This window comes from Microtus ochrogaster, linkage group LG2, assembly GCF_000317375.1.
Source record: "Microtus ochrogaster isolate Prairie Vole_2 linkage group LG2, MicOch1.0, whole genome shotgun sequence".
In the NCBI taxonomy this organism is placed as follows: Eukaryota; Metazoa; Chordata; class Mammalia; order Rodentia; family Cricetidae; genus Microtus; species Microtus ochrogaster.
This window is the reverse complement of record NC_022028.1, coordinates 6,234,028-6,261,569: the sequence shown is the minus strand read 5'-3', so window position 1 is coordinate 6,261,569 and position 27,542 is coordinate 6,234,028. Positions and strand designations below refer to the sequence as shown.

Below are 27,542 nucleotides of genomic sequence, written 5' to 3'. Positions count from 1 at the left end.
TTCTCGTCTGACCCTACAAGCACTTCTCTGCTCCATTATCCAGTCTTCTACGTTGACTTGCACAGCTGCAATGCAGACAAAGGCCCAAATGACAGCAGAACACCGGTGGCAGTTATTATCTTCCGGGTTTTCTGTTAAGGCATTTAGCTCACGGAACGCCCTCAGAAGACATTAACATTCCAATCGCATACTTAGAAGAAGAGAAAAAACATCAGAAGAGTTAGACTATCACCACCCCAGTATTGCAAAGGCAGGTGGCTGGGACTTGAGCCCACCAGGTTGGACACAGAACTCCCATAGACGCGAGCTCCAGTAAATATGTCAATACATGCTAGCTTCTGAAACAGAGAACATGTCTGAGTAAATAATCAAGGCTGGTTATTCTATAAGGTATCTGTACCCTGCCCCATGGTTTAATATCCACTAGTCCCTCTCATCCAAAGAATACGATCCAGGACTCCCCATAGACGCTTAAAAACACAGTGTCCAACCTTGTAATCTTATGTCTCTCCCATCTTCACTGGCGCTTACCACATACAGTAATATGTGCCTTCCAGTCTGAGGGAAGAGACAGCTAGTGTATATTTCTCTTTTCTTTGCGATTGAATAGAGGATCCATCTTTACCGTGTCAGTAAATCAATATCCCGGTATTTCAACCCAAGACAATCATTCCTTAAGAACATCTAACTTAACAAGATGTGACCTAGCATGCCTGCAATCCCAGTACTCGGGAGGCAGAGGTGGGGTGCGGAGGGTAAGATGGAACATTCTCAGTATGGGATTTTTTTTTCTTTAAGTGGAGAACGTCTATATTTTCACTTAAAGTAAGTATTCCATGGTTTCCTTTTTACTTATTTGAACTGTGGTCTTGGAGTCCAGGAGTACTAAGTGAATTAAAGGTCTTGACTTTTAACCAAGATAGCTAGGCACAATGGGACTAGAGAGAGGGTAGCATATACAGTGTGAACACACTGGGCAGAGGGATGCTGAACTGGATGGTTGGAGACTTTACCGTGTTTCTCTGAACAGAAAGCAACCAGGGATAAAAGGGAGGATTCTTCTCTGGACATTATCCTCTCGGTCACTTGTCAACTCTGTGAACATGTGTGTTGCTCCCTAAATCTGATGGACCTAGGGTAAAATCAAATCTCAGGAGCCACACACTTAGATAATCACCTGGCAGAGCCATCTGTCAGGCAAGGGTGTTTGGTGTCTCTGGCATCTTCTCTCTGCAATTGCAAGTTGGTTTTGCCCAGATTTCTACATGGTGTTTCACGTCAGGAGCGCAGGCGATCCCCAACGCCAGAACTGTTGATGGGATTGATGTCTGAAAAGTGGCTCTTAAGGAGCTAGCACATTCTGGCCAAGAACAAAATTACAGAAACCTCTCTGAAACTGGAGGACCCAGTAGCTCCTCTGTGTAAGTTCTTATCCCCCCACTCATTTTATAGAAGTAGACATGATGGGGGGCTGCGTATACATACAGGCCAGGTCACCTCTGAAACTGTTTTTAAAACCTAAGTTTATAATAAGACTTCTTTCTTGTCCACAAAAAAGAAAGCTACACACAGACACACACAGACACACAGACACACACAAACACACACACACACACAGGGGTGGAGGGAGGGGAGCAGAGAAAAATGTATAGCTCAATAAAAACAAAACAAACAACAAAAACAAAAACAAACCAGTGGTACTGGAACACTCTTTTAATCCCAGCACTTGGAGGCAGAGGCAGTTGAAAATCTGAGTTTGAGGGCAGTCTGGTCTACAGAAGGAGTTCCAAGACAGCCAGGGCTACACAGGGAAACTGTTTCTCAAAAACAAACAAACAAACAAACAAACAACAAACAACAGCAACAACAACAGTAACAATGGACTGTTACAAACTGAGATGCTGACGTCATCGTGGTGAACCTCAACAGCTGCTGTTCGGTTTTCCTGGCAGTATTTAGACAGATTTACAGTTTTTGATCTCAAGCAAACAAGGCGGGGGGGGGGGGGTGGGGGGGGGGGGGGGGGGGAAGGAGATAGAGTGAGAGAGAGAACCCAAAGCCTATTTAAAGCCTCTGCAGGTAACTTGAAGAAACAAGCCAGCCCTTTGTGGTTAATGTGGTAGGCTCTTCCAAACACCAGAGGCTTGTTAGTCCCTGAATCTTAATTTAGGTCAATTTGACTAAGGCCTACAGTGTCTTACATGAAAACACGGAGCTTTTGCTTATAAGTAGGACCATTGCTTCCATCCTCTGGATGCCCGTGACAGTGTGGCTTTGGGCAAACCACTAACTGTCAAGTCCATTTCCTCAGCTTACAATGGAGAGGCTCACTGTCATCCCCGGGGCTGAGCTGACCAGCATTTCCTACGGAGTTAATTTATTTTAGAAATCACCCACATGATTTTAAATGTTCCATATATTCCAAACATGGAAACTTGAGGTCAATCCATTTCACATCCAAATATGTAGTAATTTATATAGCAATACAGAGCATAAAACCTAGAATGGTCCCTCATCCAACACTCAGTATTGTTTTTTTAAGCCACAAAAATAAAGAGAAAGGAGATGAGAGACGGTGAAGAAACAAGAGAAAAGAAAAAAAAATCGGAGAATGGGCACAATGAGATTTTCCTTAACTCAGATGAACTTCAAACTAAATTTAAAGCCTCCTCGTTAAGTTTCACCTTGCCCTCTTCCCTGAAAAATGTTTTCACTGTGAAACATGGCGTCAGCTCCACAGATTCACCTCTCCCGGCCGTGCTCTTTGCCACTGCCTTCTCCCATTCCAGAGTTGATAATACAAATATAGAGTAGACAGTGGCTTCCCCAACAGACAGTAGCCTTCCAACATACAGTCACAAAACCCCAGGGAGAAAAACAGTCAGAACATGTCCCTGGTCTCCCACCCCATCACAACCAGGGATAAGACTTCGGGACCACCTCACAGGTGTCTAAGGGCAGCCACCATATTACGCTGCTTCTTGAGCAGACTGCCGTCTCAAATCTGAGGCAGAGAAGCTTACTAACAAGGAAGTGGATCAATACCAAGGAAACAAAGCTGTCAGACCTGGAACATGCTTTTCCTAAATTGATGGAGGAAGGTCATTGGTTAATTAAATAAAGAAGCTGCTTTCCCTGATAGGTTAAAACATAGGTGGGAGGAGTAAACAGAGCAGAATGCTGGGAGGAAGAGGAAGTGAGCTCAGACTCGACAGCTCTGCTGTCTAAAGCAGAGACGCCATGCTCCCGGCTCCCTGGGTGGACACGGGGATAGCTCTGCTCTCTGAGGCACACGCGACGAAGCTCCGACCCAGGATGGACGTAGGCTAGAATCTCCCTGGTAAGCCACCTTGTGGGCTACAGCAGCAGATTATTAGAGATGGGCTAGTCCAGGTGCGAGAGTTAGCGTAGAAGAGGCTAGATAGAAATGGGCCAAGCAGTGTTTAAATGAATACAGTTTGTGTGTTGTTATTTCGGGGCATAAACTAGCCAGGCAGCCGGGGTGCTGGGGACGCAGCTCCGCTGCTCCTATTACTACACTAAATAAAAAAAAAAAAAAGTGCTGGGAGCCAGGCTTGATGGCCTGCCTGTAATGCCAGCTCTTAGAAGGTGAAGAAATCCCTGGAGCAAGCAGACAGCCAGACTAGAGTTCTGGGCTCCACTGAGAGACCCTGCCTCAGTGGGGAGGGTGAGCAGACTATAGAGAACCAGCAGTAAGCAATGTTCCTCCGGGGTCTCTGCTTCAATTGCTGTCTCCAAGTCCTTGTTTGTCTCAAGCCCAGACTTCCCTTTGTGATGGGCTGGAACCCACAGAGTGTAATCCTTCCCACCCCTAGTTGCTTTGAGTCACAGTTTTATCACAGCAGTGGAGAAGCGAGCTAAGACGCTGATGTCCATGCCGCACACCCAGACTTGACACAGAAGTCCAAGAGACAAATTTGGTTGGAAACTCATCTCTACGAAAGACTCAAGCATTTGCATGCACTCGGAATCATTAGCTATGGGGAGTTCACAGCGTCCTACAAAGAGAGGGGAAAGCTATCGGATGGGAACATTCTCAAGGAGGCACACCAGTTCCTCCCAGGGCCAACTTCTCCGTTATCTGAGTCTGTACCTCAGCACACACACAGTGGCCTCCGCAATGAACACGTGAGGAACAGGAGGCGAGAGTTCAAGACTCCCTTTCTCTCCCTGCCCTGATCCTGCCGGGAAGGTGGAAGCTTTAAAACTTGAATTCGAGGCCTGAGGATTCAGAGCAGAAAAGTACTAGTTAAAGCCTGGGATCTAGCCAGGCTTGGTGGTGCATGCACCCGGGAGGCAGAGGCAGGTGGATCTCTGTGAGTTTGAGGTCAGCCTGGCCCACATAGGGAGACCCTGTGTCAAAACAAAAACTAAACATAATAAAATAAAAGCCTAAACCAAAGCTACAGAGAAACGCTGCCTCAAAAATAAATAAATAAATAAATAAATAAATAAATAAATAAATAAATAAATAAATAAAGCGAGCCAGCCTAGGATTGCCAGGGTAGGGAGAGTGAGCATGGACAAAGAGAGACACAGGGTGGTACCTGGGGCTCTCTACTATGTGGAGGTCAGAGGAACCTACCAAGGAGTCCAGGAAGGAACAGCCAGCAACACAGGAGAACAGGGAGTCTGTAGAGGGAAGAGACCCTAGGGAAAGGGACACAAGTGGCAAAAGCTGCCACAGCCCAAGTGGAGGCCGACTGACAGCTGAGCTGAGCTCTAGGGTTGTGTGCTTACACACGGAGCAAAAGCACGGCTAACATACCGCCCTGTTCCCTCACTCTGATTATCCGAATACATATGGAAACCAGTCCTTTCCGTGGCTTCTGCCGTGGGACCGTTTACGGGTTTGCTCCCCCTTTCACCGACATAGGAAAGACTGATGTGTCTCACAGTCAGTGGCAGTTCAGTCTGGATCAAGTACACCAGCTATTCTGTCCTGAGGTGTTGCTTTTATCTGAGTCTGAACCAAGCCCAAGTCTGACGTAATCCACAAACCCAATCCGCTGAGCTCTAAACAGTGTTAACAACCGATGATTTCTGAGGAAACTTCAACAGAATTCCAGAAAGCCTTTCTCCTCTGCAAAATGTGTCTGACCTGGCTGCCGTAAGTGCAGACGTTACGAATTTTTTTTATTATTATTCTATTTGTATTTGGATTCTTTGTAGGGAAAATGCGAATTTGTTTTTCACCATCTCAAAGAGCTTACATTGAAAGACTTTTGGGTAAACTCTCAACAATACAAATCATCATAATAAAATCTTTTCCCCTAAGGCCTAGAGGCAGAACTCCTGGCTGGCTGGCTGAGAGTGCACAAATACCTCAGATGCCAAACACACACCCTGGGGGTCGGGGGTGAGGGGGCAGGTCTCTGGCCCCTCCAGTACTTGCTAATGAAGGCTTGCTCTGCTCCTCCAGCAGTTCTGTGTGTTTCAAAGTCCTCTGATGGGTCTGGGGAGACAGCCAGGTCAGTAAAGTGCTTGTTTTGCAAAAAAAAAAAAAAAAAAATTAGGACGTAATTTTTATCCCCAGAATGCATGGGGGGGACAAAAAGATGCAGATCCCTGGGGCTCATGGGCCAGACAGTCTAGCCTACTGGCCAGCTCTAAGCCAATGAGGACTGTCTTAAAGCAAGGTGGGAGCCAAGTGTGGTGGCTCGTGCCTTTCATCCTAGCACTCAGGAGGCAAATTCAGTCAGATCTCAGTTCAAGGTCTACAGAGAAAGCGCCAGGATAGCCAGGGCTACACTGAGAAAACCCGGTCTCAAAGAAAACGGGAACTTCGGAGGTGGGAGGGCACGCAAGATGGATGACGCCTGAGGAACAAAACCTGAGGTGTTCTTCTAGTCTCCACGTGCAGAGAAACACACTGTGCAGTCCCCATGTCTCACGTGCGCGTGCACACACACACACACACACACACACACACACACGCAAAGTCTAATATTCTAACAGGTTAAATGAACAGAAGAAGTGGAGGTTACCGAGGATATAGCTTAGACGTAGAGTGCTTGCCTAACGTGGGCGAGCCCTGGGTTCTAGCCCCAGAATTGCAATAAATAAAAAGAGGAGGGGGGTGAGGGGTAGAACAGGGACGGAACCTGGGTGTTTTAAACAGGGTGGTGCTATCTACAGGGAAAGGGCATGCCTGAGGGCGCATGTGGCTCAGGCGGTGGGAGGTGGAAGGTGGGAGCCAGGTGGAGACCAGCCCGTCTAATGACTGCAGTGGTGGCAGTCCCGGGCTGGACTGGCGGGGCACAGCCACGACTGAAGGGGGAAAAATCTGCTCCCTTCAGTGAGGCCTCCTGGTGTTTACACTTGAAGTCCACTTCCCATAGGAAATCTGGGCTAGCAGACAGGATGACCGTCTGGGATTTTGGGTCAAGGAGTCTCGGGTAAGGAGGGCGTGGCATGCTCCCGGCTGCAGCCTTCTGGGTGTGATGTAGCACCAAGCCACACAGGCAAGTGAGCTGGATCAGCAGGATGCTGCTACCTCCGATACCACAAACAGCCCTGGAGCGGGCCAACCTCTGTCTGCCCTTTTCCTTTTTTAGGTTTTCCGCTCCAATCAGTTCATGGAAAATCCAGAAACTAGTGCAAATTCTAAGAGAAAAAGCTCCTCGTTAATAATAAACTACAGGCGTTTTACTTCAGAACAAACTCGCTAAGAGAAATGCAGTTCTCTCGACTGAGCATGTTTTAAAATAGCAACTATAGGGAGTTGCGGAGCACAGCTCATTGCTAGAATGCTCACCTAGCTAGCATGGGCGAGACCCTTTCATCCTCAGCACCAAGACTAATGATGATAATAATGATAATAATCACCCCCAAACCTTAGAAATGTTCGGTGTGGAGTAATAGGTGGAAAACCAGAGTGACACAAGACCTGGCATTGCCACTTTCTAGCTATGTGGAGTTCAGGAGGGTTAGCTCGGTGGTAGAGCACTGAGTCTCTCTGAATTTGGAAATGTAGGTTAGCACAGTTGGGGGTGTATGCTTGCTACCCAGCAGTCAAGAGGCTAAGGAAGGAGAATCTTGTCCCCAAGGCTAGCCTTGGGCTAGCTAGTGAGTTCAAGGCCATCCTGGGCCTACTTAGAGAAGATAAAGCAAACAATAAAACCGCTTGTGGGTGGGAAATTTTTACCACGAACTTGTCGGGAACTAAGAGCACCTGGGTGTGTCTGCGTCTCCAAAGAAGTTTGGCTGTGGAGAGAATCCCACGGGCTGAATTATCCCAGGTCGAATTAAGATGGAAAAGAAGGAACCGGGCTTTGATCTCTTTCTGTATTCTGGCTACAGGTGGAAACTTGAGCAGCCCCCTCACACTCCCGCCGCCACGCCCTCTCGGCCACGTGGACCTTAGCCCTCCCTCCTGCTGTGAGCTGAAGTAAACCTCCTTCCTCACGTCGCTTCCGTCTGGTATCTAAGTCACAGCAACAAGAAAGGTGGCTAACAGGCCCTTGTACAAGCTTTAAGATCCATTTTAGGGGCCAGGGAGAGAACTTCGTGGGTAAAGGTGTCTATCATCAAGCCTGATAACCTAGTTTGACCCCTGAGACCCAGAAGGTAGGAGAGAACTCACCTCTGCCAGTTACCCTTTGACCTCACACATGCATGAGACATGCCTGCAGCAACACACGCGCACACACACACAAACACACACATACACAATGAAATGAAAAGTCCATTTTTAGTAGACACAGTCTGTTAAGTCTGCACCCCGAAATCACCTTTGGATCACTATCAGCAAACATCCCAGACCCCACTTGGGAAACAACTGTAACGGAGAAGCTCTGACTTGGTTCCCCAGTTGCTAACCGTTGACAGTCCTTTCATTTCTGAGCACTGCACCCTGCAGGCTTATTAACTCAGACAATGAAATGTTTCCTTCAAGTGCTCCTGAGTTCTGGCTTCCTCTTTTTCCTGATGTGCTCAGGACACACCTGTCACCTCTCCACTGCGACCTCTTAGGAATACATGTGAAACACAAATGTAGTCCCCAGGGCCAGACCAGTACCGCCTCGAGAATCAGTTCTACCTACTGGACCAAGGAGGAGGAAGAGCCACCTAGAGGAGGAAGAGCCACCTAGAGGAGGAAGAGCCACCTAGAGGAGGAAGAGCCACCTAGAGGTGAGCTTCCTTCACAGTTCTCGCCATAGGGCAGTGCTAAAGGGAGAGCCACACTCGGGGCAGAGAAAACGTTTAAGCCTGTGAATGAGGCTGGGGAAAACCACTTGTCTTTGCACACCAGGTAATGTGGGCTGATGTGATGTTTTCCCTGGCTTAGACAGCGAGCTTGGGGAAGGGGCAGAATGGAAGAAATGACAACGTTATCTCCAAAATTTCAAGACTGAAGCCACAGCTTGGCTCAGCAGTGGTTTCGAAAATGAACTCTGCATAAATTAAGCCCCCCTTCTTAAGCAACCACTGCTGTCCTAAGCCAACATTACATACTGCTCAGAGCACAGACATCATGCAAATAAGGTTTGCCATCGAGCCAACTTTGAGTTGGAAGGAATTTGGTTGTGAGTTGGGGCTCTTTTTTTTCTGAGACAGGATCTCACTCTGTAGCCAGGATTGACATGGAACTTAACTCTATAGCCAAAGCTGGCTTCAAAGTCGCAGTGATTCTCCTGCCTCAGCTTCTAGGATCTAGGATATGAGTCAACAAAACCTCAGCTCTTGTTTTTATTTTTGTGTCACCAAGGACAGGATTTTTTTTTTTTTGGTGGTGTTTTGTTTTGTTGTTGTTTGGTTTTTTTTTTTTTTTAATTTAATTTTATTTTTTGAGGCAGAGTTCTCTGTGTAGATTGGCTGTCCTGGAACTTACTCTGTACCCCAGGCTGGCCTCAAACTCAGAGATCTGCCTGCCTCTGCTTTCTGAGTGCTGGGATTAACGGCATGTTGCCAGCTAAAGGCATGATTTTAAGAAAGAGACATTTACGGTTATTTGAACCCAAGACTTCCATGATCCAGGTGGGCAAATCGAGTTTCACAACATGCTTCCTTTGTGTCCCCACAGGGGCCAAGCGAGAATTGTTGCTTCACACCTCCTACAAAAGCAGGGATCCAGTCTGCCTGTGCCTCAAGTGGTCCCTTCTCCCAGGTCACCCTCGCTAGAGTTCTGTTCACTACAAGGACAGGCAGCCAGAACACAGGGCTTTGCCTCTAGAAGGATTAGAATGACAAGAGCCAGGCAACACTGACTTTCTTTTCCAGTTCCTTTTATAATGGACAATTAAGACTTTATGGTATTTTATAGCCAAAGTTCCTTGGGTAAACATTTTTTCTCTATAGTCATTTCTCTGGCTACACATAACTCATTACATTTGACCCATAAGAATTTCTAATTCAGTTAAAAATACTGGGTCTCTGTCCTGACCTCAGCTCTCCATGCCTCGGGGCAGCTTGTGGCAGTGTCCTCGGGGGCAAGAGGCCAAGCTAGCTAATAGACCTATCAATCAATACTACTAATGATCTTATTCAGTCCACAAGCGGATGCCCACAAGAGAGGAGTCACGCCCACCACAGAGATGAGAACCTAAGCGGAGGCTCAGGAGTGAGTTGCAGACCTCAGTCCTTGGTGAAGCTGACTTGTGGCCCTCTTCTGTCACCACACCATGCTACTTCCTGAGACTAAGAGTTCCCTACGCCATCTTTACAAGGCCTGAATGTGTTTTGAGTATGTGTGTGCGCATGTGCACGTGTGTGTTTGAGCTTGTTTGGATATACATGGTGTGCACATGCGTTTGGTAGCCAAAGGAGAACCTTGGATGTCAGAGTCTCGAGTAGCCAGCCGGTGAGCTTCAGGGACCTGCCATCTCTGCCTCCTCAGCAACTGGGATGCAAACGCGTAACATAACACCCTGCCTGGCATCTTTGCATGCTTCTCAGAATCAAACTTGGGTCTTCGGTCTTGCAAGGCAAGCACTGTACCAACTAAGCCATCCCTTCAGAACCTTGGATGTGTCTTTTAGCATAAATATTGTCTCTGTGACTCCCCGCACTGCCCATCCCAGCACGGGTCACAGAAGGGCAGACAGTTAGGAAAAATTGTTGTGATGGTCTGGCTTCCAGCTTTCTGTCCACATCCCAACCCTCCTTCTCTACAGAGGGCAGGAGTGAGAAGCCGGGTATCACACTCATTACACTCGTCCAAGGGCACGTGGCTGAGTGCCAGTCTAGGTCGCTGCTAACTGGGTATGAACTCATGGTTCTGCATCTTCCTCTGCCTCTGATAAGCAAAATGGGTACAATCTTCACACCATAATGTTTTTCTAAGAATTGAAGGGGAACCTACAGATAAATTCCACATCGTATAGGAAGCATTTGATACAAATGAACGGTCATTTTTTCTTCCTCTTCCCAGGCCAGCATCAATAATCAAAAGTGTTTTTCTAAACTGGCTGGGGAGATCGTGTACCTGCATGAGGACCTGAGCTGGAATTGAGCACAGTGTGATATAAGGAGTACTATCCCAGAAGTCAGGGAGCGGAGGCCTCAATTCTCCCCGGACCTTGAGCAAATCACTCCCCTGTGCTCAGTTCCACTGTATGTAACATGTGAAAACTAGACTATGGGAGTGTTCCATCTCCCTTCCTCATCCCTGGGAGCTCATCACTGTCCAATCTATGTCTTCCAAAAGCAAATCAAAACAGCCTTTGCATTACCAAGATCCTGTAAGCCCTCGTCTACTAAGACAGTGCCTCGGTCTTAATGTTCAAACATACATAATGAAATGAAAACATCACACGAAAAACAATTTAATAACCGATCTTTTTTTTTTCAACTCCAATGTTTTGTTTACCTTAGGATTCCTTAGATGCGAAGCTGGCTACGAATCTACCCCACAATTCCCCTATTGTCTGAGAATGGGTTAGCACACCGTGCCTGCCCATATGACCCAAACAAGCAATTCGGCTGCAGCAGTCTGGCTATTCAGGCCCCCTGCAGGAAAACAGCTCACCCGACAGGTAACAGTAATTCCCAGAGGAGAGCGAGATGCAGAGCAAAGAGGGAGGAGGGTGTAACTAAGACAGAGAACGACCTCCCTCTAGCCCGACATCTCTTGCTTCATTTGTCCCTGAAGAAACCCATGGTTGCCATGACTAAAGATGGCCCCAACGGACATGAGCTTTGCCTGGGCCCCTGGAGGGTCACCTTCTTCAAGGCAAGGCTTTGCCGTGGCCTTTCTGGAAATGAAGTAACTCACTTCTGGAACAAGTGATAGTTTTTCCCACCCCAAAGGACTACTTGGACTAGTCTACAGAACTTAGACTCACAGTTGAGAAGAATTGCAAACAGACACTGACTTGGGGTAAACATGCGATTTAAGAATCCTTTTACGAGAGAGAGGTGATGCTCACAGTAATAGGCCATGGTCAGAATATATAAAGCTTAAAGAGACAGGCTAGCCTAAACCTTATTTGCGACTCCTGAGAAGGAATTGGAAGGCTTTAGATGCGTCCACCCCCAGCCCTGTTCTTTATAGACAGACAGGGGCTTGGTCTCAGCCAGCATGAATGACGAAAAAGACTCCAGACACCGAGGTCTCCTGCAGCATTAAAGTTCAAAAATACCTGAAAGCCTTGGTCGGGGCCTCCCCCTCCATTACCACCACTGTGCATGTTGGAGTCCTGGAATTTTGGATAACACGTTTGAAAATATCAGCTCCAAACACTAGTTCTGGACTAGCTGTTGAATCTCTCTCAACACCGAAGGATCTTCTACACCCCACAAAGGCACAGGGCCATGGTACGCTCTCTCAGCCCTGTCCGGCCATGTCTCCTGACACAAGCAGAGCCTTTTACTACCCACTGTACTCTGTCATCAGATGCAGAGTAGCCTTTTGTGGTGCAGTGAACCTAAGATCCTTTTTATTCAATTCTAACATACAATGATTTATTATTAAAAAGATATATCTTATCTACCTTTCAGTGGCAACCTCCCATTTGCCCTGGTATGCATTAACCTGAATACTAATGGACTGAATGTCTGTTTTTGTTATTATTAATTAAATTTATTCATTTAACCCCAGCTGCAGTTTTCCCTCCCCCCTCTGTTCCCATTCCCTCCCCCCACCTCCTCCTATAGGATCCTTCTTCAGCATAAAGTTGGAATTAAGCCTTGTTTCCTCTCTCTGACTAGCCACACACTGTTCCCACACTACAGCAGATTGTAGGACCCATGGGGCCTTCATTTCTCCTGTCGGATATCAGGGTGACAGGAAGCATACCCAGGTAAGGCAAAAATACATGATCACCTTGATCATCTTCAACTGGAACCCTGTCATGGGCTTAGGTCTCCTCATTTTACTGAAAATGCTGACCACCAAAGAGAGTCCATGCCTGGCCTGAGATCACCCACAGCCTTTTGGAGCTGGAGTTATATGTAGGCTGTCATAAGCCACTCTGAATCCTCTGGAAGAGCAGCGCGAGCTTTTACCCATTGAACAGTCTTTTTAGCCCCTTCATTTTCATTTTAAATCAGATTAAACTTCTGTACTCCCACCCACACCGACCCCACTATCTTGGGGTTATAACACAAAAAGAAATCTATTTCCACAAAATGACAGAAGGATGATGATTGAAGCCCAAACAATAGACTCACATCATTATGACAAGTCGACCTAATAATACAATCCTAAATAGGTTTCACAGATAGAAATTCTACAATCCCTAACGCCAAAGTGGATACACTGCGAGAAACCAAAGCCCCTGCCAACCTAGCAACCACTGAGCTCTTCGCACTGACTTCAGGAAGGAAGGGAGCTAGGGTGCCATCACACTGACTTCAGGAAGGAAGGGAGCTGGGGTGCCATCACACTGACTTCAGGAAGGAAGGGAGCTGGGGTGCCATCGCACTGAGCCTCAGAAGGTGCAGCTCCAGGGTCCCAACCACAGGACCCTATGGCAACAGGACGTAAGAGGTCTCAATGGTGAGAAGACAGGAACCAAAGGCCTCGCTTCAGGGTGCAGAGTCCTGAGGTCCAACAAGGCAAGCAGGAGTCCACGGGTCACTGGAACAAACATAGCCCTTGCAACCATGAACAGCAGCAACAGACACCTGCTCAAGATTGAGCCCCTCGAGGCCGCATCATGGAGATAAGAAGTGACGTGAGCCCACGCTCCCTTCCTGAAGCCCTTTCTGAAGATCTTACCACTATGGATGCTTTCGGGGGGGGGGGGTGCCATTTTCTCTAATGGGAAAGCAAGTGGTAGACTAGTTAGCCAGAGGAAAGTGTTCAGAGACAGGAAGACTGACAATCACGGTCAATGGTGGGCAAATAGAATCACAGTACATTGTGCATATGTACAAAACTGTCAAGTACTAACAATACTTTTTAAAGAAGAGCCCGGCATGCCCCTCTCACAGTGGGCAGGGGTAAAGGGGGTCTCACAAAACTTCTGATAGCAAACTCCTGTTTGGTCATGCTCATTCAGTTCTCGTGCTCATGGCCATTCGGAGTGAATGGCCGAAAGTCAGGAAGAGATCTTATGCTGAGGGATAATGTCCTGCCAGAACACAACGCAGTCAGATCAACGAGGCATTGTCTACAGAGAGCTCAGTGCACCTGGGGTGGCCTTTACAGAACAGAACCTCTCTTTGTAACAGGATTTTACCTGCTTGCACCATTGAAACCAGCAATTTGGAAAGAGAAGGCCCTCCTTACCGAAAGGCCTCACATCCCAATGCAAAACCTGGGAAAAGCTAGACTACAGGAAGGGCTACTTACACTACCGACACCGGCGGAGACACGGGAAGGCACCGCGCTGAAGCGGCACAGGAGGGTGACTGGGTTGGGTTTGATTTGCCATTTCCGTTCTTTAATGAAGGGGGACATGGCTGTGAGGACACAGGTTATTTCAGAGGGTAAGAGCTGCAAGAACGTTGAAGCTCAGGCGGGTGAGATGGCTCAGAGGATAGAGGGCCTTGGCACTACACCAGAAGAGGGCTCAGAGGGTAGAGGGCCTTGGTACTGGGCCGGAAGACCTGAGCTCCATTCCTGGGCTCCACACCACAGGAGGATAGAACCAGTTCCTGCAGACGCTCCTCTAACCTTCCTCGGTTCACCATGGGGTTCACCCCGGCATGCATGCACCCCAACATGCTAGATAAATAAGGTAATACTACATGTAAAAGAGTGTTTAAGGTCATGGGACTGTACTGTTTTCTGCTCCTGGACCAGTCTGTTTCTACAACTATGCTGCCAAAACAGTTTACAAAATGTATCTGATCATAAACCATGACAGCAACTACTGATTAATAACATAACCGTAGAAGGCTAGTTCTAGATTTACATAATTTAAAAGGATAGTCTTACTGTTTCTATTAATGAGGTAAATTCAGAACACAGGTCACTGCAAAACTTGATCCTGGACAAGATCTTATACTCAAGGGAAAAGGTATACTTCTTAGGGTAAGGTAGCTCAGTGGATAAAGGGTGTGTCAAGCAAGTACAAGAAGTAGAACTCATATCCCCAGCACCTGTATAAAAGCCAGGGTGGTACAAGGCCCACTGGCAATCCCAGCACTTGGCTGGTGAAGACAGAAGATTGCTAAGTAAAGGCTGGAGTGCTAACCGGGTGGTGGCACACACCTTTAATCCCAGTACTTGGGAGGCAGAAGCAGGCATATCTCTGTGAGTTTGAGGCCAGCCTGGTCTACAAAGTGAGCTCCAGGAAAGCGAGGGCTACACGGAAAAACCCGGAAAAACCCTGCCTCCGTTGCACTGGACCATAGAAATGTCTCTGTCTTAGTTAGGGTTTCTGTTGATGTGAAAAGACACCACGACCTCGGCAACTCTTATAGGAAAAACATTTAATTGTGGTGCCTTCCATCTTCAGAGGTTTAGTCCATTATAACTATGGTGTGACATGGTGGCCTGCAGGCAGACATGGTGCTGGAAAAGTAGCCTGAATGTCTTACATTCTGCAGACAGCAGGAAGTGGTCTGAGACACTGGGTGGAACTTTGAGCATATGTAAGTCCTCAAAGCTCCCCTCCACAGTGAAACACTTCCTCCTACAAATCCACCCCCACTCTAACAAAGCCTTACCTCCCAATAGTGCCACTTCTTTGGGGGCCATTTTCTCCCAAACCACCTTGAGAGAGTGTCTCTGAGACACTTTCTTGATCAAGGTGGGAGGGCCCAGGCCACTGTGGATGGTGTTGCCACATGGAAGGTTGTCAAAAAGTCAAGCTAAGGGAGCCATGGAGAGCAAGCAAGGAGGTAGGGACCCTCAATGGCTTCTGATTCAATTCTTACCTCCAGTTCCTATTTGAGTTCCTGCCCTGACTCCCCCGACCCTGTGATGAACTGTGACCTGAAAGTGTGAGCCCAATGAAACCTCACCCCCACAAGTTTCTTTGGGCCACGGTGTTTATCACAGCAACAGAAAGCTAGCTGGGACACCGGGTGACCAACAAAACAGACAGGGACATGTACACAACAAAGCGCTGTTCTCACGCTCAACTTAATGAGGTTGGAAACTACAAAATATTTTACAGAGAGAATATCCTTATTGTTAGGAAATACACTAATTTACTGAGGGGTAAAGAGCCATGGAACAACGTGGGAAATTTATCTCAGCTATTGAATACATGTGACATGCAATACACATGCCATTCTATAATACAGGCTTTATCATGTAAAAATCAGTGCGTGGCTTTAGAAGCAAAGGGCGGATGACAAAGAGTAAAATGTGAAGCTGGATATGGAGGTGCGGATGTAATCTGAGCACTAGGGACTCTGAGGCAGGAGAATAAGGAGTTCAAGGGCAGCTCTGGCTATATGGCGAGTTCGAGGGCAACCAGGACCATGACAGGCACTGTCACAAAACACAGCAAAAGGAAGAGCAGCCTGGGCACAGATATACACATGCGTTATCCTTATAACTTCCCCCAAGTTAGAATTATGTGCACATAGAAAGCTATTCAGGGTTTTCACTAAAGGGGGGTGGTGGTGAAGCTTTTCTAGCCACTGCTTTTCCAGACTGCCACAGTGGGGTCGACACAGGCTCTCAGCCAGGAGTGTTCAACCCTTAGCCCAAGGACCACTCGCCTCCCGGGTCAGCACATAGCCCTGCACACTCACGGGTGACAAATCTGGGACAGCTCTGAGAGTTTGCACCGGGCAGAGTGCCGCCACAGCATCCCACTGCCCATTCACCCCATCACTGAGGGAAGTGGACTAAGCTGGGTTTTAATTCCCCCGACCCCCTCAACTTCCTATAGCGTTTTATTAATCAAAACTTAGGAAAAGTGTGGGATACTAATAAATGGAGGGCAAGGAGTCCAAAAATCCTACCACACTGGAAAAAACATTCTCCCCTCTGGTGCCTTCCCTCCCTCCCAGCCTCTGAAGGCTTAGGAGAGTTGGGACTTTTAGAAACTACGTTGTTCCATTCTGAATGTTTTTTTACCTAATATAAATGTCTCTTGACTATATGTAAAAATGTTCTATTATACATGGACACTTGACCATTTACTCTGTTATTTCCCTAAAATTGGTACTTCATTTGTTTGTAATGTTTATGACTCATGAGGCTACGTTAAATGGTTATAAGGTTACCCAGCCATGGCATCCCATGCTTGTAATCCCAACACTAAGGTGGCTGACATGGGACAATCGCCAGTTTAAGGCTTGCCTGGCTACAGAACAAGGTCCTGCCTAAAGCTGTTTTCCTCTCCCTACAAGACAACGTCTATGTTCACTGAGATCACTTAAAAAAAAAAAAAAAAAAGAATCTGTTTATCCTTCTGTGACAGGGTCCCAGAAATAGAATTACTAGGCCAAACAGTGTAAGCATTTCCAGAATTCAGTAGAAAAGACTATAAGCAGGCTGTAGGAAGGTAAGCACACACCTTTATCTGTAACTGGAAAGGAAACATCTGAGTGGGATTTCCAGAGCCGGCCTTCACTCAGGAAAGGAAGCTGCAACCACAGCAGGAGAACAAAATTGCAGCCTTCAAGTCAAACCGGGCTCAGAGACAAGTAAGTACTGTAAGCTATTTTTGCCCTTAAAAGAGAAAAGAGCAAAATATTCCGGCGTCTATCCACACACACTAACTAGTAAGGGAGAGATGTAGGACACGGCCTCAGACCAAGAGGAACCTCTTATGTTGTGGGCGTCTATCATCTAAAAAAATCCTCCTGCACCCCGGATTGAGTGAGAGTCTAAACATTTAGGTAGGAGGGGTGTGCGTGCGTGTGTGTGTGTGTGTGTGTGTGTGTGTATGTGCGTAAAGAAATGTGTACATATAAAGATATAGAGTGAAAAGCAAAGCTCACATCTAAATCTTACAGCCCAGCTAGCTTACATCAATTTAGTTTTGGACTTCTTTTATTATTTTCCTTAGCCTGAGGCATAGAAAAGGGAAGTGTGGGCTGGCAATACGGCTTTGTGTGTTAAAAGCTTTTACTACATAAGCCTGAATTTGACCCTTGGAGCCCACAGTAGGAGAGAAATGACTCCCAAAAGCTGTCCTCTGACCTCCTCACGCGTGCCATAACATGTGGGTGTGTACACGCGTATACACAGCATGACCATACACACATAACATGTTTTTTCGATCTTTTCAAAACCAAAAAGAGGAAGGGCTCCGGCAGTAAGAGACGTGCAGTCTCGTGCCAACCAGTCCTCAACAAACAACTAGACTCTTGTTCGAGCAAAACCTCTCTGAATTACATTCCTATATTTGCGAAACGAGACAAGTTAACCAAGAAGTCCCTGAAAGTGGCTCGCAGGTCTCTTGAGTCCGCACGTTCTCTGGTTTCAAAAGTGCCTGGTGGGGGGTTAGGGGTGGGGGTGGGGTGGGGTGGTGGAAGGAGGTGGTTCCCTCTGAATGTATTATTTCCGAATAAATGGTCAGAATCATTTGCTGGAACACACTAGATCAAGAAGCACTTGGTGAAGGAAGGAAGGGAGGGGACTCCACAAACTATGACCTTCCCATTCCTCTAGGAAACAGGAGGGAGGCTGAGAGCTCTACAGACACCAGGGGAACGGGAGAGGCTCACCGTGGCCATTGCAGTAGTAGATCCACTTCTCGCGGTTCTGGGTCGGAGTCAAGGACTTCTTCAGCCCTGCCTTTTCCACGATGGCACTGGGATCCTGCCGGGGCCCCTTTTTGAGAGTCCTGGAACTCTTGCGGATGCTGCACACCACGATCAGCACGAGCACCAGCAGAAGGAAGAGCACAATCATCCAAGGCAAATGTTCGTTGATGTCGAAATGCTTGTGCAGGTTCTGCCGGGGATGGCCCCGCTTCGGGGCCTTGATGGCTGTGCTGGACTTCTCCCCAGTGGCCTCCATGGATGTCGGTAGCAGCTTCAGGATGTGTCTGTGGTGGGGGCCTTGCTGGTGAGTAACTTGGGGTGGGCTTGGGAGGGTCTTGTTCGTGCCTTCCTTCGCACTGGTTGAACTTGTGTTGTCGGGAACTGTCCCTTCCTGGATGCCACTTGGTACCTTTGGTCTAACAGAGGCAGTAGAGTTGGGTTCTGTTGAGTTCACGCCTAGAAGAAAGAGTAAGGAGGGGGGAACAGCTTTTCCATATTTGGGCATCTACACATTCTCTCCTGTCCCTGGCCATGTCAAACAGTCAACGAAGAGGTGACTGCTGGATCTTAAGATCAAATATTATTTTGCATATTTTCATAAAGGTCCTAATGACATCTTTATATAAAAGATAAAAATCTGAATAGCGAAACTCAGGTTCTGGCACTCAGAACATGGGCATCCTCGGGGAGCCAATGAGTGAGCTCCGGATAGTTTCTCCTAGACTTTAGGTACTCTGTGGACAAGTGGGCACCTGCCACCGGTCAACCCTCCACTGATCCAAATGCGCAGAGAACTCGCTCTAGCTAAATTCCCTTGCACATTCTCCTCCTCCGTCACCTATAGGTTTACGTCGTGACTCAGAGGTGAAACAGAGCCTGTCACTAAGATAAAGACAAGAGCTCAGGCTCAGCTCCAGCCATGCCCAACAGGTTGATACATAAAGGGAGGCTGGCCTCTCCAGCAGCTGGAACCCAGAGGTTACACAGGGCTGGGGTTGGCTCTGGGGACTTCTTTCTAAGAAGTTTCCATATTAGCTTTCATGAAAGAGTGTGAGGAAGGGGAGCTGAGCGTCTCTAGGGACGAAACCTGGCCCCTGAAGCTCATTACACCCATTTCTTCATGGCAGAATGGTGGGTGGGAGAAAGCATTCCCTACAGTTATCAATGGAGAGCAGACACCGTTCCCCTTGACGGTGTGCTGAGGGCATGATTTACATTGGCACTCACGGCATGGAAACAGAAGGCCATGAGAGAGGATATGGCAAAATATGAACTTCGGCCTGACTGGGATGCTAGGCGACCAGGGACACCAGACAAAGGACAAGAAGTCAAGACCGCTGGAAAAAACACTAAGTTGTTCTTTCCCAGCTGTGAGAGCTGGTGATCTATACGTGGGTTTAATCTTGCTTGTTTTCTGACGTTTCTAACTTCCTTTCCTATGGTTTGTTCTACCATGGACAACAGTCCTCCTTCCTTCCAGACATTAGGATGAGCTTCCCCTCGCTGTTTCTCCTTCTGGCATTGTCTACCTAGGATTAACTCCATGTTGCTTAACTTTTTAATCTGAAAGAAACCTTAAACATTTAAAATCACTCACTCACTCACTCACTCACTGGGCAAGTTGCAAGCCGAGAGCGGAAGGGGTTAAGTGTTTTACATAAAGTCAAACACTGTCCTTATTTCTCTCCGTTCTTATTTGCTGATTTGATGTAACCTAGTTTTTAGATATCTGTTGTCTCCTAATAGAAACCTTCTGAGTTAAATGTTTCTATTAAGTCCAACGAAGCCAAATTTAATTAGCCACAAAAATGAAGGCTCCCTTTCTCCAAGGGATGATTTTAGATTTAGCAAAGAGGAGAGAACACCCTTGGTTATCAGCTCACTCTACTGGGCTCAAAGCCTTCCTCCGGCAAGTAATTCATGAGGTTAAGTTACCTTGGGGCTCATAGGTGGAGGAAGGGACTTCATGGGGTTCCATGTGCTCAGGGTGAGAAAAGGTAGCTGTGCCAGGGGTAGGTGGGGGTGTGCTGGAGGACAGGCGTGTGCCACAGACGTTGTCTGTCTCCTTGGTCCCAGGCTTGACCACTACCAGGTTCTGACCCAGACAGTCTGTGTGGGCTTTGCATTTCATCACACTGGAAGGCACATCAGAGAAGGTACCCCGAGCACACTGCTTACACCGCACATCTTCATTCTCTGTCCCTTTCTTCCGCACACCCCAGCCCACGGGGCACACTGTATGGGGAGCGCAGGTGCCATTAGATTGATACATTCCAGGTGGGCAAATGCATTCCCGGTCAGTCAAGGCAGCACAAGGTAACCTCTCGATCATCGGCCACGGGCATGGCTGACTACAGTCATGGCATCTCTCTATGCCATTCTCGTGCCTGGTAAAGGTCCCCGCGGGGCAACTGCTGCAAACTCGCAGGCTCATGTTGGTACAGTGCTCGGAGACATATGTTCCTGCCGGACACTTGTCACAGGTTAGCACCTGGCCAGTGGTACGGTCAACATGGCGGTATGTGCCCGTGAGACTCGGAGTCTTTTGTTCCGGCTGAGCTGTGGTGGTGCTGAGGAATCCAAGCTGAAAGAAATAAGAGAGGTATCAGATCGGAGCAGAGGAACAAAGCACCAGCGATCTTAACAACACTGTCATTGGCCCTGTTCAGGGTCTGGCTGGTACCACATCGGCTTGAAACCAGGAACAGGGAGGCCCGTGCGGAAGTCGTTAGTTCTATAGCACTTGCATGCCTGATGATGAACTTTTTTTGTCTTGTTTTTACACACAGGCATACTTGTGGCATTCCTAGTATGTATCTTAAACAACAGAGCCGATGCTTCTAGAGGCAAATCTGGTTTGTCCGGTCTCTGAAGGCCACAACTGATAGGTAGACACACATTCCTGCAGGCACCCACCGAGGGATCTATGCAGTGAGCCAGGTCCAGCAAGAACAAGCCAGTGGCCCTGTCATGCTTAAAATAAAAGCTTCACCCAGCAGCCAGAGTTATACCAGCTTCCAGAGTAAAAAATTGGGGGAGCTGGTATGCGCGGCAGTTGGTGACTTACACCTTTAATCCCAGCACTTGGGAGGCAGAGGCAAGAGGATCTCAGAGTTTGAGGCCAGACTGGTCTACTGAGTGAGTTCCAGGACAACCAGAGCAACATAGTGAGACTCAATCTCAAAAAAAGGCTTCAGGAACACAAATCCTAAGATGCCGAGAGACGATGGTGGTAAGGAGCAGGAACTGAGGACCAGAGTGACAGCTTGCCTGTACAGGGCCCTGGAAATGGAGAGGCCCAACAGTTCTTGCATCCTCAGTAAGATGGAGGCGTTTATAAGAAAATGACGGCAGTCTTGAGCTACCAACTCCAGTACAAATTCCTTCTAAATTTATATCTACACTGGTAGCCAAAAGAACAAAGCAAGAACTTCTGCGCAATCATCAAGAGTTTCTGTCTTCTTAGTATCTTGAAGGTTAACCTGAGTCTATCCCTTCCCAACCCATGTTCTAGTGAGGCCAGGGCAGTTCTTGAGTCTCTTCCCTGCTCCAGAGTGCTCCGCTTTACATGACAATGGCTGATTTCTGGCCTTCTAGATGCTTAGTTTTTCTTTAGTCTAAGCCTGAAAGAGCAGGGGACGGGCAGGAGTGGGTGGTGGTTGATTTCCTCGTTGAGAAACTTAATTTCATCTTGGAGGCAGAGAAAAAAAAGAGAAGTACTGTGCCTTCCCTTTCAGCTTTTGGCTCGGAGCTCCCTTTTCTTGCTCCTTCCGTTTGTGCAAGGAGCCCGAACACCCTCTTCTGAGCCCAGCAGATTCACTGTGAGAAAACCATCTGCCCAGTGGAGCCCAAGCACAGGATTAGTGTAGTGCCTCCCGCGCCCACATCCCAGACTCAGAAGTGTGCGCCCTGGGGAAATGCACGAAGCTCTAGGAAACAGAGCCTCAACACCAGCCTCCCCCTCTAGGGGCTCTAATCCACAGAGCCACCCGCAGTGTGCTTATCGCTGACTGCCCACCAGCTCCGAGTCTAAGGCGGGGAATGGCACGTACTGCACTAGTCCCCTGGTGTCTGACTTTTCAGAGGTCACCGCAGTGTATAAAACCCACCCCTAACCTCACAGCCCCTACACTCCATACCACGCTTGCTCTATTTGTATTTCTTAATTTCTTGGGGGGTAAAGGGGCATTGTTAGCTACTAGCTCATTTTGAAGATGCTTTATTTTGAGATAGGATCTTACTTTATAACCCAGGCTGGCCTCAAACTTGTGGCAATTCTGACTCAGATTCCCCAGATGCTGGCATTACAGGTATGAGCGACTGAGCGGGGCTAGTTATTTTTGCTATTTTTTCCCTGCTTGTTTTGTTGAGATAAGCTGTCAGTATGCAGCCCAGGCTGATATGAAACTTGCAATCCGTATGCCTCAGACTCTAGGTAGTCACAACAATGCCTGTCTGGTATATCAATTCTGAAGAGACTATAATATTGACTTATAAATTGCCTCCTACAATTCTGTCTCCTACAAACAGAATAAAGGAGAGTGGGGATTAACTGTGTTTGGTGAAGCGGAAGAAGGAAGAAACCAATGGGACAGAAGCAAGGCCTGAGCTGGACAGAGATCACAGGGCTGCTCTTGGCCAAGGAGCAACAGGAGGTAGGCTCCAAGCCCCTCATTTCTATCTCAAACAAGCCTCTCTGCTTTGTAAAGCCTACTCAGGCTTCTGAGTGAGGGGCCTTTAAAGTAAACTTATTTCTAAAGCAAGGACTACAGGGGCCTCTAAAGTCTCTTCTGAATCCAGGCAACAGCTAATCCCACTGTGCCAAAAAAACTGGGGATTTCCTCCCAGAGGCTCAAATGGAGGAAGAGACAGGACCAAAGAAGAGTTACTCTTCTAAGAGCTTTCAGTCAACCAAGAGGTCCCCATCTCAACCAGAACTTTCCCGTCAGGTGTGGAAGCACTTGCCTGTAATTCCGGCATTAGGGAGGCTTGGGGAGAGAATCCAGGATCCAGACCAGTCTGGGCTGCATAAAGAGACTTTGTCCCAAAGCAAAACAATATCCCCTTATGATGGCACATGCTTGTAAACCCATTACTTGAGAGCCTGAGGTAGGAGGATCATGAGTTCAAGGCTATCTTTGGCTACATGGCAAGTTTGAAACTAGCTTGGGCTACCTGAGAACATGTCAAAATAAATAGATAGATAGATAGATAGATAGATAGATAGATAGATAGATAGACAGACAGACAGACAGACAGACGGACAGAGTATAGATAGATAGAGTGCATAACACCACACACACACACACACACACACACACACTAGCTTTTCCCTTTAACCTGGAACTCTGGGCAGAGATAAGATGGATCAAGTAAAAGACAATATGTAAAGATAGCCCCTCCCTGCACAATACAAAAAGATGATAGTGAAAGCTAATACTAGAAAAAAAAAACACTAGAATAGGGGACTCAAACAAAGTCCTTGATAAGTGATAGATAGAGGCTGGGTCCTTCCAACCACGACCTTTGATTCCCCCCTTTGCACAGACACGGATAAGACAGATCAGCGAGGTCTACCAAAGTTTCAGGCTTCAAATACGACACTAAAATTGTCTGGGAAGAGAAGAGAGAAGGCTCAGTAGTTAAAGCATTTGCCACACAAGCATGCAAAAACAGTTCTTATTACTAGAGGCCATGCACAGAGCGAGCAGGGGCGGCGGTCTACCTGTAACTCCAGCATAGGTAGTCAGGGGATCCCCAGACAAACCGGCTAGAGACTACCCATATCAGCGAGCTCTGGGTTTGATTGGGAGCCCCTGCCTCATTGAATAGGGTGAAAGAGCAATTAAGGATGTTTCCCAACATCAACCCAGGTCTCCGCGTACACACTCATGGACACATGTGTGTCCACATGTATTCACACAAAAAAATAGTACTGCCTGGGATGAGTTTTGAAAACACCTCCCACTGCCCCCTCTTATCTCTGAGATCACTGTGAGGCTCTAGCACGGTAAGGAACTTACTTTATTTGGCTGTGGTTTGTCTTGCCTTTCAGCTCTCTGAGTGTTTCTGACACCCAACTAAGTCTTGATGCCTAACATTAAGCCATTAAGCCAGGACCCCTCTGGCTTTAAAATTCTTTGATCCTGAGCCCCATTTTGGACATGGCCCAATCCCACTATCGGAGTCACCCCCTCCATCCCTACCCAACCTGGCATTTTTAATTACCTCGATACTGATCTCTATTAACTTTTTGCCACCTGGAATAAACATCCCTGTAACAAGCCTACCAATTTTAACTACAGATTCTCTAAGCAAATCAGCTCATCCCCAGAGAAAGTCACTGTAGACACTGGTGGCCACCTTCCCACGCCCTTCGCCGAGCATTTGCTCATAATACACACACCCCTGAGTCAGCTTCTCTGTTCTCTTGCTTGAGTTTGGTTTTATATACGCAAAGAGAAAGGCCAACTACCCCCAAAGTCTGAGATTTCTTTCTGACTAACTTCTGCTACTACATCACTGAGATCTGCCTGTATGAACATGCAAACCGCCTCCTTCTAACAGTTAAGCTCTCTTCCACAGAATGAGTACAGGCTAGAGAGCTGGCTCACCTGTCAAAGGCTAGACCTACAACCAATACAGGACTGGGTAAGCCTTACTTTAGAGGCTTTTCCCACCAACGCTATGTTGGCTGCTTTCTTGCGTATGGGTCAGTGTATAGTTTTCTATCTCGCATACTTCCTGTTTCCTCTTCTTCCCATGCCCCACCCGGCTCACCTTCTCTTTCCTCCTCTTTCCATGCAGCCGACACAACCCCACAGCTCTCGGTCTTTTGAGGTCCAAAATGCAGCCAATAAGCTGAAGCCCTCACTCCATTCTCTCATCCCTAGACAATATAAAACATATACATACCGAAAAACATATACCGAAATATGTATATATACATATATGCACCCACGGGTGGATTAGGCTAGAGTCAAAAGAAGAACAACATAAAGCTTGTGAAAACAGAAAACAGGAGGCATAGTCTTACCTAACCTGTCTCCAAGTCAACAGGATCTTGGTTTGCTCACTTATAAGACTAGCAGGTTGGCCGAGTATTCAGTCAACCCTAACCTGTGTGTTGTGATATTGTTGAGTCCCGCCATCCTCAGGTAGCCTTCAGAACTCTTTCTCGGCACCCAGATGCCAAGCAGATGAGCAAGTGGCCCATCACATTTCCTGTTTCTGTCCTTCGTATTAGTGCCTAATTACATAGTGTCTTGTAACGCTGGCCGGCAGCCTCCAAAGTGTATATACTTATCTTCCCATAATGGTTATAAGCAGCTCGAGGCCAGGGACTGCCACATGTACCCCATTTCCTTACTTGCTCAACTACCTAATGAAGACCAGAGACATAATAAGGAAAGCATCCTTCAAGCCAAGAGCCGGCAAAAAAAAAAAAAAAAAAAAAAATCCAACACTTGCTTGTTCTTGTGAACAGGCTTCCTAGAATCCAGACACGGATGTTGCTAGCACTCATGGCTGCTTCCACGCTACTGTGGAAAAGCTGAAAGGCTACGACACGCCCAGAGACCTCAGTGACCTACTGTTACCATTTGGACCTTTACAGACAAAGTCTGCCAACTCCCAGCACGGGCATCCAAAGAAATCCAAACTATACAGAGACCGGAAGCTCACGGGAACCCTTAGGCACTCACGGGAGCTTCCAGTGAGCACCTAGTTTTCTCTCTCCCTCTTTCTACACCCACTCTACTTCACACGCTCAGTCTGATCCTTTCACACCCAGCCCAAAACTCACTTCCCACCTGACATCCGACGACAAGCACAATCATCCAGAGAGACAAGACTTCCTCCCGGATGCTATCCTTGCCTCCCATCCCCCACTGAAAAGCCCTCCTCTCTTTCTTCCTTTCCCTATGTAGCCGTCATCATTTTCTACTTACGCATTTAGCTACTCGTGTGTCTTCCCTGGGACCTGCAATGTAGGATAGCACAGACTCAGCACCCATTCATTGGACCACTGAGCCTCTGTTTCCTTTGCGAAGTGAAGGGCTGAGTTGCTATGACCCACTGATACTATCCGAAACCTCCAGGACCCAGCTCATGGTCTATATGACAAGGACTCATTGACTAGAAGGGTAAACTTGCAGACCGTAAATAATTAGAATTAATAAACTAGAGGGTGGTTTAAGATGGACGACGTTGCTGGCATGAGAAACTCCAAACCCTCCACAACAGTGCCACAATATTAACTGAATATCTAAGAAAAGCATCCTGATTCCCTTCATCATCAAAGCAAGGAGTTCATTCGCCTCCAAAGACTCTTAGGTCTTAACAGAACCGCGATTGGCTTATAAAGAATTGGTTTCTGCATGCCACTGAAAATACAAAGCTAATCCACTAAAGGGTTCAAATACTCCCCACTTGTTTAAAAAAAGAAAGAAAATCACGTTTAGTGCTTAAGATTATAAACAGTAGTATAAGGAGCTTAGATTTTCTCTGTGTTTAAACTGCAGTTATTATGAAAATTCCATTTCCCCGACGAGGAACTCGCTTCACCAACAATAGACAGATGAGGTAAATATCAGCATGCAGTCCCAAACTGCAGGTTTGGTCGAAAAGTCACCAGCGCTTAGTGAATGACTAAAAGCTGAGAAAGGAGAAAGAGACAAAAGCCAAGTGGAAAGCAGTAGCTGGTTTACACGACACACTGCCAAGTCTCCCAGGGCCTCGTTGCTCATCCTGGTGGCCCACGACACACCTATGACATGTCACCTGAATTTTACAGGGCAGAGAAAGGCCTGAATACTGACAAGCAGCGCCTGGGTGTGTAAGAATACACATCAGGATCTTGATATCGACCTGTTCTTCAACAATTTCCCTTCGGTGATGACACCCTCAGATCTCTGTAGGTTACAGCAGATTTGTGTCATTCACGCTGCTGTTTGTGTGTGCGTGTGTGGTGTTTGGGCATGTGTGCACAGGCGCACATGCCCATGGGAAGTTGGAGGAGGACGGTAGAGTGTCTTGTTAAATCACTCTCCATCTTATTCCCTCGAGACAGGATCCCTCACTGAACCTGGAGCTTGCATTTCAACTAGCCTGGCAGCCAGCGAGTCCCCACAATCCTCCTGTCTCCAGCCTCAACAATGCTAGGGTTACAGGTGCACACAAGGTCACACCCAGTCTTTCACAGCACTGCTAGGGATTGAAACTCAGGTCCTCACACTGGTACAACCAGCATCTCACCCACTGAGCCATCCTGCCTGCCCCAGACTTGAGTCACTTTCGTTCCCTATCAAGTTCTAATAATGATCTAACAATTAGGCAAACCTGCTTTTCCTTATGAATGAACAGGAAAATTGCTCTAGAGTTTGATGTAGAATTTTTTCCAGTGCTGTATAGAGCTAGTATATAATATATATGTGTGTGTGTATATATATACATATATA

The 27,542-nt window shown here is 47.3% G+C and overlaps 1 protein-coding gene across 1 annotated transcript in view; it reads right to left on the bottom strand.

Annotated features, from left to right (window-relative positions):
• The window catches only part of Tnfrsf21 (TNF receptor superfamily member 21), a 66,509-nt gene that overhangs the window by 24,845 nt on the left and 14,122 nt on the right, over positions 1 to 27,542 (bottom strand). The window contains exons 2-3 of the mRNA XM_005359792.3: positions 20,020 to 20,668; positions 18,046 to 18,540 (exon numbers count right to left, since the gene is read on the bottom strand). Coding sequence (XP_005359849.1) covers positions 18,046 to 18,540; positions 20,020 to 20,668 — 1,144 coding nt within the window. The remainder of the gene's footprint in view (positions 1 to 18,045; positions 18,541 to 20,019; positions 20,669 to 27,542) is intronic.